The following is a 16330-nucleotide window of genomic DNA, read 5'->3' on the forward strand; positions in this document are numbered from 1 at the left end:
TTTTCCAGATTGCATTTGCAAATAAACTAGGTTAAACTGCGCACAATTTTTCAGGAACGTCAACAGTTTCCCAAAAATGTGACGGCAGATGTGAGTTATTAAGATGATGAATAATTTACTTGAATAATCTGATTTCAAGACATAAAAATAAATGTTATATGACTTTGCAAATATTTTTGTAACTGTAAAATTTCAGAATTTTAACTCTGAAACTCTCAAGATATGGTTTTTCAAACTCTATTACCTAATAATCTAAAGGCTAATATCTTACTGTTTTTCGAACAGTAAGATATTAGTCTTTTTAAAAAAACATTTGGAAGCATATATAGGAAGAATAATTTTTAGATTTGATACTGAAAGATTAATACTAATTTATATTGATTTATATTGATTTTATAAATTATACAATAAATAACATAATATTAAATTCCTCATGTAATAATTCCTTAATACTGCATATTGAAAATACAATATAATGACATCATGAATTCATAGCAAAAACTACCTTTTTAGTATAATTTATCCTTAGTGAAAAATACTAAAATAATAATAAAAATAATATGCTGACTAATATATCAGTTACATTAAAAAATAAGCGAAATTCGTTTGAAAAGTGGACTAATAAATTGAGGTTTTTTAAAATTCCAAATTTTTTTAATAACATTTTTGCGATTAAACTTTGCGAAATTACACTAAAAAGTATCGACACTTTTTATCGCAGAATTCTTTTTTACCATAACATATTACGGGATAAAAAAATTTGATATACCATAATTTTTACAGTAATAACTACCATAAAATCCCAGAATCCCTTTAATTAGATAAATATTACTGTGAAAATTACGGAATAATATTTTACGATAAAAATAGATTTTACGTTAAAATGAGCTTTATGGATGATGTACCTAAAGTGCCGGTACTTTATACCATGATTTCATCCAGAATTTTCTACAGTGTAGTAATTTCTGCAAAAGTATTTGCAAATGTCAATTATAAGCTCTATTTGTAAATAATGGAGTACTTTTGCGAATGACAATCGCAATTTCAATAGAATTACTGATGTAACTTAAAATATTTCACTAAAATGTGTGTGTTAAAATATTCCTGTATCTTAGTATAATATGGAAATACTAAAAAAAAAAATCAAACCTGTTAATACAAAAGTATTATTCAAACCGAATTATTTCTATCAAATTGACATTTAATAGCGAATTACTTAATTAAGAACTTGGAAATGAAATGTTTTCAAAAAGAATTTTTTTTAACTCATTAAAATACATGATGTTCCTTTTAACAATTTACGATTAGTCTTGTTGCTATTGTATCTATGTCATTAATTATATCCCAAGTATACTATTTGCAAGTAATTTTTCAACTTCTTGCAACAAATAAGTATTGTATTGCAAAAGTTCAGCAATGTATTTCCATCAGTAATGATTTAGCACATCGCAGGAGTAATTCAATTGCAGTAACATGTCTTATTATCGTAGCAATATACTTCTTATTGCAGCTCAAAATAATATTTTAAATAAATAATAATCTAGATGTTGAAAGATTCTTCTTTTAGATAAAAATAAATAAATTTTAATAATGAAAGAACGTTTATATATCCTCGTAAAAAGTTCTGTCAAATCAAGAGAAAAAAGTCTCTATGGACTGAATAGTTTGTTCAGTTGTTCAGCTATGAAATTCCACATTATTTTTCCGAGGAAATACTCAGAAAAATATCAACTGTTGCATTCTTTGACTTTTGTCAATTGTTTCGCTTTAGTAACGGCTTCCTACAACGAGCGATGAGCTATAATAGTTATTCCTCTGACACCACTTGAAGTCTAACAAGAACACGCCTTCCAAATGGATTCATCGACTTTCAAAGAAACAAAAATTTACTAGATTTTTATATTATATTTTTTTTAAAAAGCATGTTTTATCTTTTTAATAGTATTTTTAATCATCGGACAGTGTTCTTGTTCTAGCACTACTTTAACATTTCCGATTTACCTGGAAGTCCACTTTTAAGAAGTTCCCAGGAAAATATTAATGAAGAAGAGAAATTCGCCTACTCATTTTTTCTGAATAAAATATTTCTCAGGACAAATGTCATGGACAATTAGTAGTTTATGTTATTAGAACAGATTTGTGTCAAAATTTGCAATAATCTTTAAAAAAATCTTGTGAACTGCTAGGTGAAACTATGGACTGAAAGGGTAAAACTATAGTGAACTTGTGGACTGAAAAGGGGAAACTATATTTTTGAAATTAAATTTGAATAATTCCTTTTAAAGTCATGCGTTAAGTGTGAATTCTTTGCATTTTTTTTGTTATTTACTCATATTTCCTTAAAAATCATAGTTTAGTCAATTTTATTTATTATTATTTTTAATACTACATTATTATACTATATCATGGCGAAAGTAGAATTAGTTGCAAAATTAGGGCTTTTAAAGTTATTCAATTTCTTTTATTATTTATTTATGAAGATAGCTCGATATTTTTTCTTGTATTACATAATTAATGGTTTGACTGCAAAAACTGCCAGAAAATTGTTGTTTATAATAAAAACAATATAATTACCTAAAGATTTTTCTCAAACATTAAAATTTTTAAATAACCTGCCCTTATAATTTTCCATCTACTTGTAAAAGTTAACTTCATTCCAACATACGAAAGAAAAAATCAAATACTTTTTTGAAAGTATATTGAATTCAATAAAGAAAGGAAGAAAAAACGAAAGAAAGAAAGAAATGACAGCACCGTCAAGCGATGACTAAAAATAGTCAATAAACTCAGAATCTCACTATAAATGCTCATTTGACAGTTTTTTTTAAGTATTGAAAGAATTGAATAAGTGAATAGTCTAAGCAACAAGTCGTCACGCTTTGCTTCACAAATAAAAAGAACGTTTAAAACAATAATTGACTCAGGCACAGTCATCATCAAAAAGTAATTTATGAAATAAATCCTTCATGAATACAAGAAAAAAAAAATCCGTGAAAGATGACAAAATGAAAACTAAACCAGTTGCAAAGAGCGAATTTTGTCTTTCTTACGACTGAAGTAGAAAAAAAATTTCTTTTTTTGTGTTTAAACATTTAAAATCGTGTTGCGTTTCACCTTTTAATTCTGCGCCAAACAGAGCGAGTGGGTTCGTGTGAAGGGGAACGATTTGTATTTCATTTCACGCATTTCGTCGTCACGGTAACGTAGAATCTGATGCGCGCGCATTAGATCTTGTCTGATATTTTCACTGCTGCCAACTGGAAGAGAAAAAGTGAAACTTTCATTACTCTTATGGCAGCCATCACCCCGAGTAACGCCAATGCCATAGTAAGTGTCAATTGTTATAATTTTCTCTACTATTATTGACAATGTATTTTAATAAGAAAAAAATGGCTTAAAATTTCATTTTTTTTTTCGTTCTTATTTTGGACAAACTTTCATTTTGTTTTAATATTGCGAGCAGAGTAATTTTTAGTTTTTTAAAGCAAAGAAGAGAATATAGTTAAATCTGAAAACTAGGCATAGATATACATTTAAAGTTCTCCAGCTATATTTAAATAATAACGGAAATAATTTTTAAAAAACTGAAGCAATGACATAGCTAAGGCATTTTTTTTAAAGAATTGTTAAATTCTCAAAGAAGTCATCCATAATTAATGCGTTTTTTAAAAGGATGTATCCTATATTGTTTAACTACTTCTAAGTATATATGCTAGAACTGATTAAACAATATACAATATGGTATACTCTTTATTAGTTTCAAGTTTTCTTTCTTTTTTTTTAAAGGATTAAAGAAACACGGTAAATATAAAAATATTGATGTGTGATGTTTTAATATTTTTACCATGTATATACTGCATTTCATCTTTTTTGATTCTTTGAAACTTTTTAAACCTCAAGATACATGGCACCAAATTATTTTTTGTTTGCTTTTATTATCGCATGCTGGTGGAAAAGAACGGTGCCAAATAGGTCCGCTTGCATTCCTCAGGCGTCGAGGGCCTCAAAAAATCCTCATATTTTGGGTTCAATTCATGGAACGACTTTACGAACAGTTAGTCGAAACAGTTAGCAGTCTACTATTCTTAAATAAGCTTCTATTTACATTTTCACGCGATCTTTCTTCACGTTCTGATTTATTCTTATCCTATATAACATTATAATTAATAATATATAAAAAAATTTATAAAGGTATATACTGCTACATTTGATTGTTTCTTTTTAATTTTTTTGATAAATATAAAATTATTAAAATGCATATTGTTGTTCTTTTGTAATTGCACTTTTTCACACAGTTCCCTTTGGATTTAGAATTTTATCAAAACTTTTTCTTTTTTTTTTTTGAAAATTAAAGAATTGAAAGCGTTGACAGTAACTTTTGATTTAAAAAGTCAACTGGTTGATACACTTAACGTTTTTTGATTTGTTTTTTCTTCTGAAACATTATTTCTTCTGAGATTTGTTAGTTTTAGTATGCTAGGTCTTCTCTAATGTTAGTTATAGTAAATTTTCGTTGCTATGAATTGGGCGATAAATCTGAAACATCTGAACAATTAGATGGAAGAAAAAATGTCAACCGAATTATCTATTTTCCATAGAAGTAGGAGAGAAAATGGTGAATTACAATTTTGCCATATTCCCCTTTCCCAGTATCAAACTATTATTTAAATATTATTAAATAATATCAATGGATAAATTATTAAAACTATTTTATGTTGTAAACAAAATTAAAAATCGCAAAAATAAAGCAGAGTTTTAATGATTGAAGTTTGGCTCTTTAAGCTATTTGTTTTAATAGGCATTATGCATAAAATTAGATTTTTAGTCTGACACGACTGTAATTTTATGTAGTAGTTTCCAAACTTATTTTTTAAATATTGAATTTTAGTCAATATGTTTTCTGAAAGAGTAGTAAAGAGTTCTCGCGTAGATATCAATCAAAAGTAGCAAGAGAATGAGATAGAAAGAGAAAAATCATGTCGTCAGACACAAATTTAAACATTGACAATGAAATTTTTAATAATAAATAACTTAGTAAATAGGGACAAAAACTGTTTTTTTTTTAATTGTTATAATTCCAGTCAAAGAATAAAATTGTTTCACATCTACTTCATTTTATTCAGTCTCGAAATCAGTATTCCTTAGGTAAATTTTTTGGCCAAATACAGATTATTATTTTTAAAATCTAAGTAATCATCGATTATTTCGTTACGATTTAGCAAAATTTTTCTGCATAAAACTGCAACAATTGTATATTTTGAAATGAAACTAAAATGTTTAGTGTTTTGTGGGAAATATTTACGTTTCAGACGAAATGAACTATAATGAATGAGGACAAGTGAATAAATGAGTAAAATTGCGTGGGTCAGAGAGCGGAGCGAGCAGGTAGAGGAGCGTTTTAGCTTTCCAAATAAATATAACTTCAAATAAATGCGTATATATATTTTTAAAAAATGATTGTCTCTAAAATTGCAATTTAAATCATATTTTTAAATGATTTGATTTAAATTGTTGATACTTATTTTATTTATCTCATTTTAAATTCATTATTTTAACAAAACAATAACAATTTTCTAAAAATTTTAATTGTGATCAAAAGCTATCATTTTTCTAGTTGAATTTTGATAAATTTCATACAAGTGGAATTTACTTTCATCTTCATTATTTTATGCTAATTCATTTCATTGAATGCAGAATATTAAAAACAGCAAGTTTGTTTTCTATATTTTTTAAATTAACAAGGCAGGCATATTAGAATCAATCTAAATAAAATTTCGATCAAAAAATCAAATAAAATGTGCGAAATCAGAAAATATAATAATAAAATTGCAGTGATGATTAAATTCTCAAACAAAACAAAAAAACAAATGAGTTTAACTCATTGTTTTGAAATCAAACTATCTTTTAAAATTTTATGAATTTATAATGGACATTTGGTTAAAAAGTTTTGGTGTAAATCATGAGCACTAGGGTTTTTAAGACACTCAAAATTGTCATCCAGTTCAACCTCTTTTCTGAATAATAGAACCGATTAAACTTTTTGCCACAGTGCGAAAGTTAAAACTCGGTGACGAGTTTTAGCTTTGAATGAGACCCTCAACGCCTCAGGAATACAAATAGACCTGACATGTAAGTGCGCTTTGGTATTTAAATAAAACATGAAAATTATATAAAACTAAATTTGACTAATCATTTGTATCACACGGAAACGTAAAATACAGTACTTTCACTACCAAAAAATCATTGCACATCTATGCATCCTTTCGAGGAATCGTTTTCGAGTCCATTCTGTGCTACGCTCTAATCATGCGAACGGTTGTTTGACCATAATATAACATAAATTTAATATTCTTTATACTAACTTCGTTTAAAAATCTTAATCTTACAAAACAATCTCACAGGGTTCTCATTGTTTTTTTTCTTCAAAAGGTGCAGAAAAAATCTAAAAAAAACAACAAAATCACTTCTCAGAAAAGTTCTCAGTCAAAACACAAAATTTAATAATTTTCATTAATATGGCTTACACTTTAATTTTGTAGTTGATGTTATAAAAAAATTTTAAGATTGATAATAAATGCATAGCAATTGTCGATGGTAAAAAAATATTTAGATAATTTCTATTAGAATAATCTAAAATAACTCGGAAAACAATATTGCTAAAATTCTTGCTCATATTACTTTTATGAACGTTATGTATAATGAAATGAATAAGAACAAAACTGGGATAAAAAATTAACCTTGAAATAAGCACTTCCCCATTGGTGTTATCTTGAAAATTAAGTCGCAACCTTTATAGTTAGTTAATTTATGAAAGTTGGTTCATTAACTCAAAAGAAACCGAAAATACTTCCTGTGTCTCTTGGCTACCTTTCAAACTTTTAAGGCGAGGCAATGAATATTGAATAACTGTGGGGGTGTAAGATATGTAGGATTTGTTACGCAGTTATTCATCATATTTATTTATAAACATCCTTAATTTACTTTTATTTTTAGTAAGGCCTAAAAGCCCCAATTTATTGAAGAACTGGTAGACATTAATTAAAAAAAAATGCATTTTACGTTATTGCAAATTTTATATAAAACAGTTAGTCGTTATGAATGTAGGAAATGCCTTAAAAACTAACATTCTCAGTGACTAGACTAAAGGAAAACACAAATATTTTCAATTCTAAATAGAAAAAACTTCTTTGAAAAAAATGCGCTAAAAAGCAGCAGAAATTTCAGAAAAAAGTAGCAATAAAGAAAAAGAAAATGAAGAAATAAAAATGAAAATATGACCACCGAAGCCGACGTCTTCAGGGGGTACCGGTCCCGGTAGCCATAAAAACAAAACTATTTCTAATTGAGGGAGAAGCAAATGCTTAAATTAACTCCCTCAGTAGCCCGATGGTTTTGCATAGAAGTCCAGGAAAAAAAACATACAATATAAATAACAAATTAAGAAAAGAAACTCAAACAAAATCATCAGAAAAATAAAAACTCACTATTCACAGGTCAGACATCAACTTCTCAAGCAAGCCGAATGAAAAGAAAAAACTAAAACCTAAAGAAAACAACTTTTTTTCTTTAGGTTTTAGCTTTTTTCAAAAGTGTAATTGAAAATGTTGACCTTCATTCAACATTCGTTGAAAGTAAGGCTCCTATACTATCATCTCCTGTCTAATTCAGGGGCTCTAGTTGAAAGAAGTGTGGCTTTTTTCGTGCCTGTTGCAATGAGTAATTTTCGTTGAAGTTTGACCATAAAAGTTCCGCCATGAAAAAGTCGGCATGACAATACTTCAAGATGTTGATTCAGCAGCTCCCTTTTAATCCGTCATTTAATTTCATTTTGTTTAAAATTATTTTAAATAGTGAAAAAGTATATTAAAACAATATAAACATAATATAAAAATGTTAAAAAAATAAAATATTGAACCTACAAAACAGTTAATAAACTAAACAGTGAATATCGCTCATTTGGTGAAACAATGACGTAATTGAAAAATCAAGTTACGTCATTGCTTCACCAAATGAGCGATATGAAAAATATTATTTTTCCTTTGAAAAACAGCTATCAATGGCAAAAAAAAGGATAAATTCGGATTAATTTTTCATTTATTTATTTATTTTATTTTTTATTATTTTTTAACATCTCTTTCAATTTTTAACGGGAATAGAGTGTTCTATATATCGCTCATTTGGTGAAACAATGACGTAACTCCATTTTGCAGTTACGTCATTGTTTCACCAAATGAGCGACATGATGGTTCTTGCAATCATGAGTATTCATATTGAGAGGGAAAAAAAGTATAAGTTAGCATTGATGCTTTTGTTTTACTTAAAAAAATAATGCATTGTGAAGAGTTAATGAAAAAGTTAAAATTATATTTATGATAAACTAAAAAATGCCCTTATATATATACAGGTTTTTTTGGTGCACACGTCTAAAAATGATAACTCATCTAAATTTCCACGTAAAAATTGCATTGTTAAATAAAATTGTTCCATGCTGAATTATTAAACTGGAATTGATACCCAGTGAAACCAAAATAATGATCGGATGTTATCAGTCTTAGTTTTAGTACGATAACTTTGTTACCTATATTGTTATGTTTTTATAAGATATTCTCCGTAAATCGGACTACCAATAAAAATGCTTTTGTTGTCATTTACTTCGATAGCTATTTGACAAAACAAGCATCAAATAACAATTTTTGGGGCTAGTTACAAAAGACTTTCTTCAAACATGTATATCTGAATCTTTCAAGACTTCGCTATTACATAAATCAATTTGTAAGCAAATGATATTGATCGAATGTCGGTTTAAGAATTTGAGATATTATTAAAAATTGTTTCCAATGTTGTTCCCAAGTTTCTATGGTATTTTGATAGATCTGAATCTCGTCCTTCTGTTAGTTTTGACTTCAATAAGACCAAATTGCGTGGAAAGTTGGTGAAATAGCATACTATTTGCTATTGTGATATAAATGAGTGCTGGATAAGTAGAAAGTATCTTAGAACTGACCTAGTTTAGAAGAATAGATATATCTCAAAGCATTTCTATGAATAAGAATCTTTGTCCTTCATCAAATGGCAATGGTACTATTTTATTGAATGCGTGTCATTATGACGTGAAAGAAAGAGAATTGTTAGATTGCATGAGAAATGTCCCATTGCAATTTTTTTTTCGAACTTCATAAGAGTTTCAATAGAAGAAGAGTTTCATAAGAAAGTAAAAACGTGTATAAGAATGGAATTGATATATATGTATATATATATATATTTTTTTTTTTTGGGTTTTTAACGTTTAATTTTAAAGTGAAACTCTCTTAAAGCTCAATTTCAGTAACTGTAATATAATAATAATAAAAAAAGAGAGAAATTTACTCATGTTTTTTCGAAACTTTCTTCTTTATTTTGTAAGGGCTATTTATTTTTTATGGTGGACACTCATTCAGAATTTTCTAGGAAATGTCACAAGCGTTACGCGTGAGAAGTGTTTCGTATAAATGATAAATACAACGATGGACGACGTAATCTGACCACTCGACCGTTTATACCTGGAAGTTGTTAAAAATCGCCATGAAAGGAAGAAAAATGAGAAAGCAATGCAGTTAGTACAGTAATCACGTATTGTCTTCGAGAGGAATGACCCGACAACAAGGCAAAATTCACCGAAAATTTGAGCAAACGGCTCATGTTTTGTTCACTTTTCTAGAAATACAATACTGTTTAAGATAGATCCATTATATAAGGCAAATGTCATGCTTTTGCATTGGAAACTAAAAAATGCTATTTTTGTTTTTCCCGAAATTGAAACTTAAATTTTTTTTTTCATTTTTTCTTACTAATTTTTATCTTAGCACTCATTAAATACATTTTTTGCTAGTCATATTGAAAACGTATCAACATTTACTAAATATCGATAATTTTTTGATGTTAAGTTACGATGTTTTCTTTCAATTTTGCTTTCCTGTTTATTTTAAATGAACTATAGGGAGTCCTATCACATTTTTTCTGTAATCGCTTCATAATCCGAATTTGATTTGTTACCTCATTGAACACTGTTGTATATTAGCCTATTTTTGTATGAATAGAAGCATTTCTTTAATATTAGGTTCAAAAAATATTCAAGATATACATCCTGTAAAATAATTTATTTATATGCATTTAATTCAAAGTTATAATTAACTAAAAGAGATAAGTACGATTATTTAGCAATTAGTGTTAAGTGTAAGCCTACATTTAACCAATTAAATTTATAATTCAGGAAAAATATAATTTTTTCACGTTTTCTTTTCCATATATATATATATATATATATATATATATATATATATATATATATATATATATATATATATATATATATATATATATATATATATATATATATATATATATTGCCTTTTGATCAGAATTTTTTTTAAAAATATACATCATATTATATAATTTTGAAAGTATCGATTTGGGTATTTATTCTTAACAGTATTTTATTATAAAAGAAAGTATGCTATTTGTTTATTGTTGAATTCAATATCTGTTTTATAGTAGGGTAATATGTTTAGTATGTGATTTGATAATTTAGCAATATTAGTAAGATTTGTTTATCTTATTTAAACATTTCTTTAATTATAAAAATAGATTTTAGTAAACTGATTTAACTAAAACATTGATAAACTACAACTACCTAAATTTCTTAAGAAATTCATTGGTTTTTTTCTAATGAATACTTTTTATAATTCACAGAGTGATCCCTTAAACATCATGAAAAGCAATAGTATTATTTAAGCTTAATAACAGCTATAAACTGTTTACATATTTGATAATTCTTTTTAAAATTTTTTTTTTAAAACTTCTTTTACTTGGGTTGAAAACCTATTTCCTTCAAGGCATTGTTTTCAAAGGATTTTTGTTTTTTTTACTATTGTAGAAGTAACTTACTATCCCTGATTTTATTCAATTTTTGCGCAATACGATTACATACATTTTAATGCTACTCTTTAATGAAAATAATAGGAAACAGTAATTCATAGAATCCCTCCTTACACAATTCAGCGTTTGGAGTCACGGCAATTTTAAATATTTTTTATTACGAATCCTTAAGAGTTAAAAAGTCGAAGATAAAGTAAATAGAACGAGCAAAGTAACTAAGTATATAAAAATGAGGGTAATATACCAAGATTAAAGCACAAATTTAGGTCAAATCGATGAGCAACGTTATTTAACATTCACCCATTTTCGTGGCTTCTGCACTGATTTTGTCATCTGCGTAAATTATTATTTTTTATTAAAACTAAAATATTGCTTCAAATATGGTTAAATCAATAAGCTTAATTAAACTAAAAATATAGTTTCATCAATTTTTACAAACAGTTTGACTTTAACTTCGAAATTTTGCCTAAGCTCAGTTTCTTTCGGCTTTCCGTTTACCGCACGAGATAAAAAAAATCATCGTTTCACGACCACATACGCATTAATGCTTCAGATAATAATAAAATTAGTATTGTATAAAATTGTATACAATTTTAAAATTATTTAATTTGAGTTCTAAAATTGCATTGTTTTTGTTGAATTGTTTTTGTAAAAGTGATTTATTCTTTTATCCAATTATTCTTTATCTAACAATGATTTTTTTTTTACCGCAGACCAGTTATAAAATGACCTTTTTAATTTTTCACATCACGCAAGTTAGTTTTCTGAAAAGCAGCGTGTCTAGGTCAACGCCTAGTACGGTATCACTCATTTGATATTTAACTTTCATTTGATTTTATGTCATAATGGCGAAAAACGTGTTTCGTATAAGAGCATGAAAAGCAGGCATATTATTAATTTCATGGAAAGAGAACTACCTAAATTTTTCTCTGTTCGAAGTCGTAATAATATTACTACTATTGCTTCAGGAAAAGAAGTAGAAAATATTGTAAGTGATAAATATTTAATCCTTTTTCGTTAAAATAAAAAAAAATATAAATAATTTGCCTTAAGTCTGTTCGAATGGGTTTATTGGATCGCATTTAATATATTGTAAATTAGACAATTTTGTTCAAGTTAAAAATTTCCCAGATATAATAATGAAAAACGTATTTTTCACGTGAAAGTTTTTCACTTTTATAAAAAATTTTTATATCTGGTATCCTAGTATAAAACCGTTTCTTTCTTTCACAGAAAAGTACCGTTACTTAAAAACAGACGTCTGTTTCTAAGCACATATGTACTGTTATTTTAACAAAAAAACTCTGTTATATGAATTAAAAACATTTTATTGAACTGTGTCAAACTATCGCAATTTTTTTTAATAAAAGTTTAAAACTAGAAAGTAATTTTTGAAAAGTAAGAATATGTATAGAAACTTATATTAAAATGATTTGAAAAAATTCATTTTCCTGCCTTATATTACGTTTTTGCTTATTTTTGGTGAACAAAACTGTATGGCAAAAACTAGAATTTGAATTGAAAGTTTATGACAGTTTAATCCGTTTATAATTTGGGAGAAAAAAAAACAAAACTTTAGTTAAAAACAGCTTGAATATACGGTTAAAATCTGTAAAAATACGCGGAAATTTTTTGCAGCGTGCAGAAGACGATTAAACACGAAAATATCTATTTATCTTATCATATCATATCATATTTGACGAAAATATCTATTTAACTTTAAAAAAAATTTCTTTAAAAAATCTTTTTTCTGTAGAATTTACAGTCACTTTTTACAGTGTGCGTATGCAAAATTTCTGGAGTGAAAGTAAATATTCGTAAAACACGCACGTGCACATTAAATATGGTACAAGCGTGTTTTAGTTATGAAATATTTTAAGCTTACGCGTTAATACTAAATTGCACATCATTATCTTCTTCTTTTGAGAAGTTTAATAACAAGAACCTAAGATGAAACGGTACCTATGTTTAAACTTTCTGTTTTAAGTTTGGCTTATAATTAAAATGACAAGAATTAAATTAGAAAATTATAATAATCATTTTTTGAACTACATTGGATAAATTGATGTATAAAATATTAAATTTCATGTTTAGAGTATTTGAGTTGAAACTTTTCAAAAGCTAATGTTACCGAAGTTCTGCTATATTTTTTGGATACTTATTCAGTTAAAAATTGATACACGATGGTTGACGGAAAAAAATTTATTTAATTCCTTTTTACAAAGGGAATCATGTGTGACATAAATATAAAGCATGTGTGTTATTCATTGTATTAAAAGAAAAATTTAAATTTATTTATTAAGAAAAACAAGGTCAACGAACAAAATTTGAAAGCCAGATAACGTTAAGAATTTTCACAAGAACTTTATTTATTTACAGGATAATTAATCAACAATATTAAACACCCAAATATTCTTAGGATGATCACTGTAAAAGCCAAGAAAATATAGTTTTCCTTTTTTTTTTACATAATTCAAAATTTTATAAAATTTATTTAAAAGTTTAAATTGAAACTCTAACTATATTAACACGGAAAATTATCATACTGTATGGTAATGACATTTTTTTTGAAAATTGCTTGGGTTAATAAAACCAAATGAAACAATATTTAAACCCTTCAATTGGTAATCTTTCCGTTTCTATGATAACGGGTTACTAGAAATTCTGTTTTTTTAAAAAAGTAGTTCTTATTACCGCATATTTAGTAAAAAAATTCACAATTGAAATAAAAATTTAACCGAATAAATGTTTTTCTTCGCCACGCTAGCTGTGTTTTATTAATGCAAAATTATGAAATGCTTACCCTTTTATCAAACTTTATCACACATTATAAAACCATATTTTATTGTTAATTTTACCAAAATCTTTATCAAAGATCTGCGGTAAAAATTATTGAGAGCTTTGATGTTCCCATAGAGCCAGAAAGACGTTAAATTTTAAAATATTCTGGTAGTTTTGTCTAAATTTCTTTCTCTGTGTAAGTAAAGTATTGTTTGAATGTCTCACAAAAGATGCGACGTTTTTCTGCATTAACTCGAATATTGATCAAATATATTTAAAAAAATTTTAAAGGACGTTTATCATAAAAACGTTTTTATATCAGAAAGCCAGAGAACAATTCTTTTATTTTCAAAAGGGTGTACATTTTTAAATTAATGTTTTTCAAATTATACTACTTTTCTTCTGAAGTATGCATACTGCTAAATTACATAACTACCTACAATCAAGGTATGCAAACTGAACGACGTCACATACGTAAATTATGTAATATCAATTTATATAGAATGCATATACCATCAAATTATTTAGATTTAACACTGCTTATTTTTTTAAAAACTTTTGTAACTTCTGATTCCCATTAAAAACATCATAAATTATATGTCTTGCAATGTGCGTAACAATATATTGAACAATAATAATATTTGTTTCGAATATCAATTATAAGACTTTCTCAGTGTGTTTTCAGTTTAATTTTTATCTGCTTAATTTTTATCTACTGCTTAATTAACAATTGTATTTTTTCTATATTTTTTAAGACTGGCAATTGTGATGCCGTTCCATCGAAACCACTGACCATTGGTCCTCTAGATGCCAATGTTTACGCTACCAAAAAGTCTATTGCTCAAGGTCTCTTGGACGTGGCACTGTTAACTGCCAATGCGTCCCAGCTAACATTATATTGAAAAATAATAATATTTGTTTCGAATATCAATCATAAGACTTTTTTCAGTGTGTTTTCAGTTTAATTTTTATCTGCTTAATTTTTATCTACTGTTTAATTAACAATTGTATTTTTTCTATATTTTTTAAGACTGGCAATGGTGATGCCGTTCCTTCGAAACCACTGACCATTGGCCCTCTAGATGCCAATGTTTACGCTACCAAAAAGACTATTGCTCAAGGTCTCTTGGACGTGGCACTGTTAACTGCCAATGCGTCCCAGCTAAAATATCTGTTACAAGCTGGAAAAGAACATGAATTTTACTATGTTATGATGACTCTAATTAGTTTGTCGATAATATTACAGGTAAATATAGTTTTATATGGCTATTCATAAATAATGCGACTCAAAGGTAAATAGTTCCTGTGGACAACTGATTTATGGCTGGTAAACCGTGTAAAGTTAAGTACGTGTGGTACTATCAGTTAAATTACGTAATAAGAATTCCGGGTTAATACTCCCAATTTCTTTTTAAGTCTAAGCTAAAAAAACATGTCATCATGCTTGGTTATTGTGCTTTAATCGTTAACAATGTGACTTGCGATTTTTACCATTACAATTGTAAATCTATTTTACCTTAACTGAAATTATAAAAAAACAAGAAAAAAATTTAAGATTATGTTAAAAACATCAACTCCCTTAAATTTTATTTATGTTAGAATATTCAGTTATTTGAATCAATTCACGACTTTCAAGATTCTTTAGAATCTTTAAAATACATTAAGATCTTACGAACAGTAAATTTATTTGTATATCTGAATACAATATCAATAATAAAATTTTCTAGATTAGGAAGCTTGTCATTCATGATCTCGTAAACAAACATAGGAAGGATACGCTGGAAGTTTTGAAGATTTCGTTCCGGTTTATGAATCTTGTTGTTATTTACACTTAGTTAATCAACTATACCAGATTTTAATAGTTAGAACAGCTGATTACAAGATAGATTTATAAATATTATTTTTAATTATTAATCTCTGAAGCTTTGCACAAATTGTTAAAATTTATTTATGAAATATTTAAAACGACTTCACCTAAAAATATGTAAACTTACGATTGCTTTCGAATTTGCAGCATGCTTTTAAAAGTAAATATACAAATTTATTTATGGCTGAAACTTTTCACTTCAAAACGTGCAAGTTAAAAATTACTGCAATCCTTAATATTGAATATAATATCAGAGCAAAGGTGTTTTTCTTGTTTAATTTTCATACATTAGCCCATTATATTTTTTTGTAACGAGAATATCATTTCTTATCCCGTTCATAATAGCCTTTATTTTTTTCATTATTACTATTTTTTTGTACTAATTTTTTTCTAATTTTAAGTAAAAATCTTTCTCCTATGAGAGTAAAGTAATGCATTTTTTTTCCAATTTAATGAGACTTGGTATTTTTTCTAAAAAAAACTTCCCCTTCGAGATTAAAATCATTCTTTTTCATTTAATGAGAAATATTTTTTTTCTGTGTAGTAAAAAGACTTTGTTATTCGTGATTAAAATCAAATACAGTTTTACAGAAGAATAACACTGAAAGTGTGTTTAAACAATTTAAGAATTGTAACAAATAATGTATGAATACGTAAAAACTGTTTGTTTTATCAACAAAAAAAATAATAAAATAAAGAGTTGTGTAACGTATAAAAAATAAAAATAAATAAATAGGATTCACGTATGCGAACCATAGGAATGAATAT

The 16330-nt window shown here is 26.8% G+C and overlaps 1 protein-coding gene across 5 annotated transcripts in view; it reads left to right on the forward strand.

Annotated features, from left to right (window-relative positions):
• Positions 1–16330, forward strand: part of LOC107448158 (ninjurin-2) — a 42822-nt gene that overhangs the window by 18163 nt on the left and 8329 nt on the right. For 3 of the 5 annotated variants that reach the window (XM_071183857.2, XM_071183855.2, XM_071183856.2), the window contains one exon: positions 14726–14941. In XM_071183857.2, the coding sequence (XP_071039958.1) occupies positions 14726–14941 (216 nt within the window). Of the gene's footprint in view, positions 1–3148; positions 3328–11749; positions 11903–14725; positions 14942–16330 lie in introns of those variants that run through there. The other 2 variants (XM_016063269.4, XM_071183858.2) reach the window with 2 other exon arrangements.

Source organism: Parasteatoda tepidariorum, chromosome 10 (assembly GCF_982258835.1).
Source record: "Parasteatoda tepidariorum strain Cologne lab strain chromosome 10, Ptep-v5.0, whole genome shotgun sequence".
Lineage (NCBI taxonomy): Eukaryota > Metazoa > Arthropoda > Arachnida > Araneae > Theridiidae > Parasteatoda > Parasteatoda tepidariorum.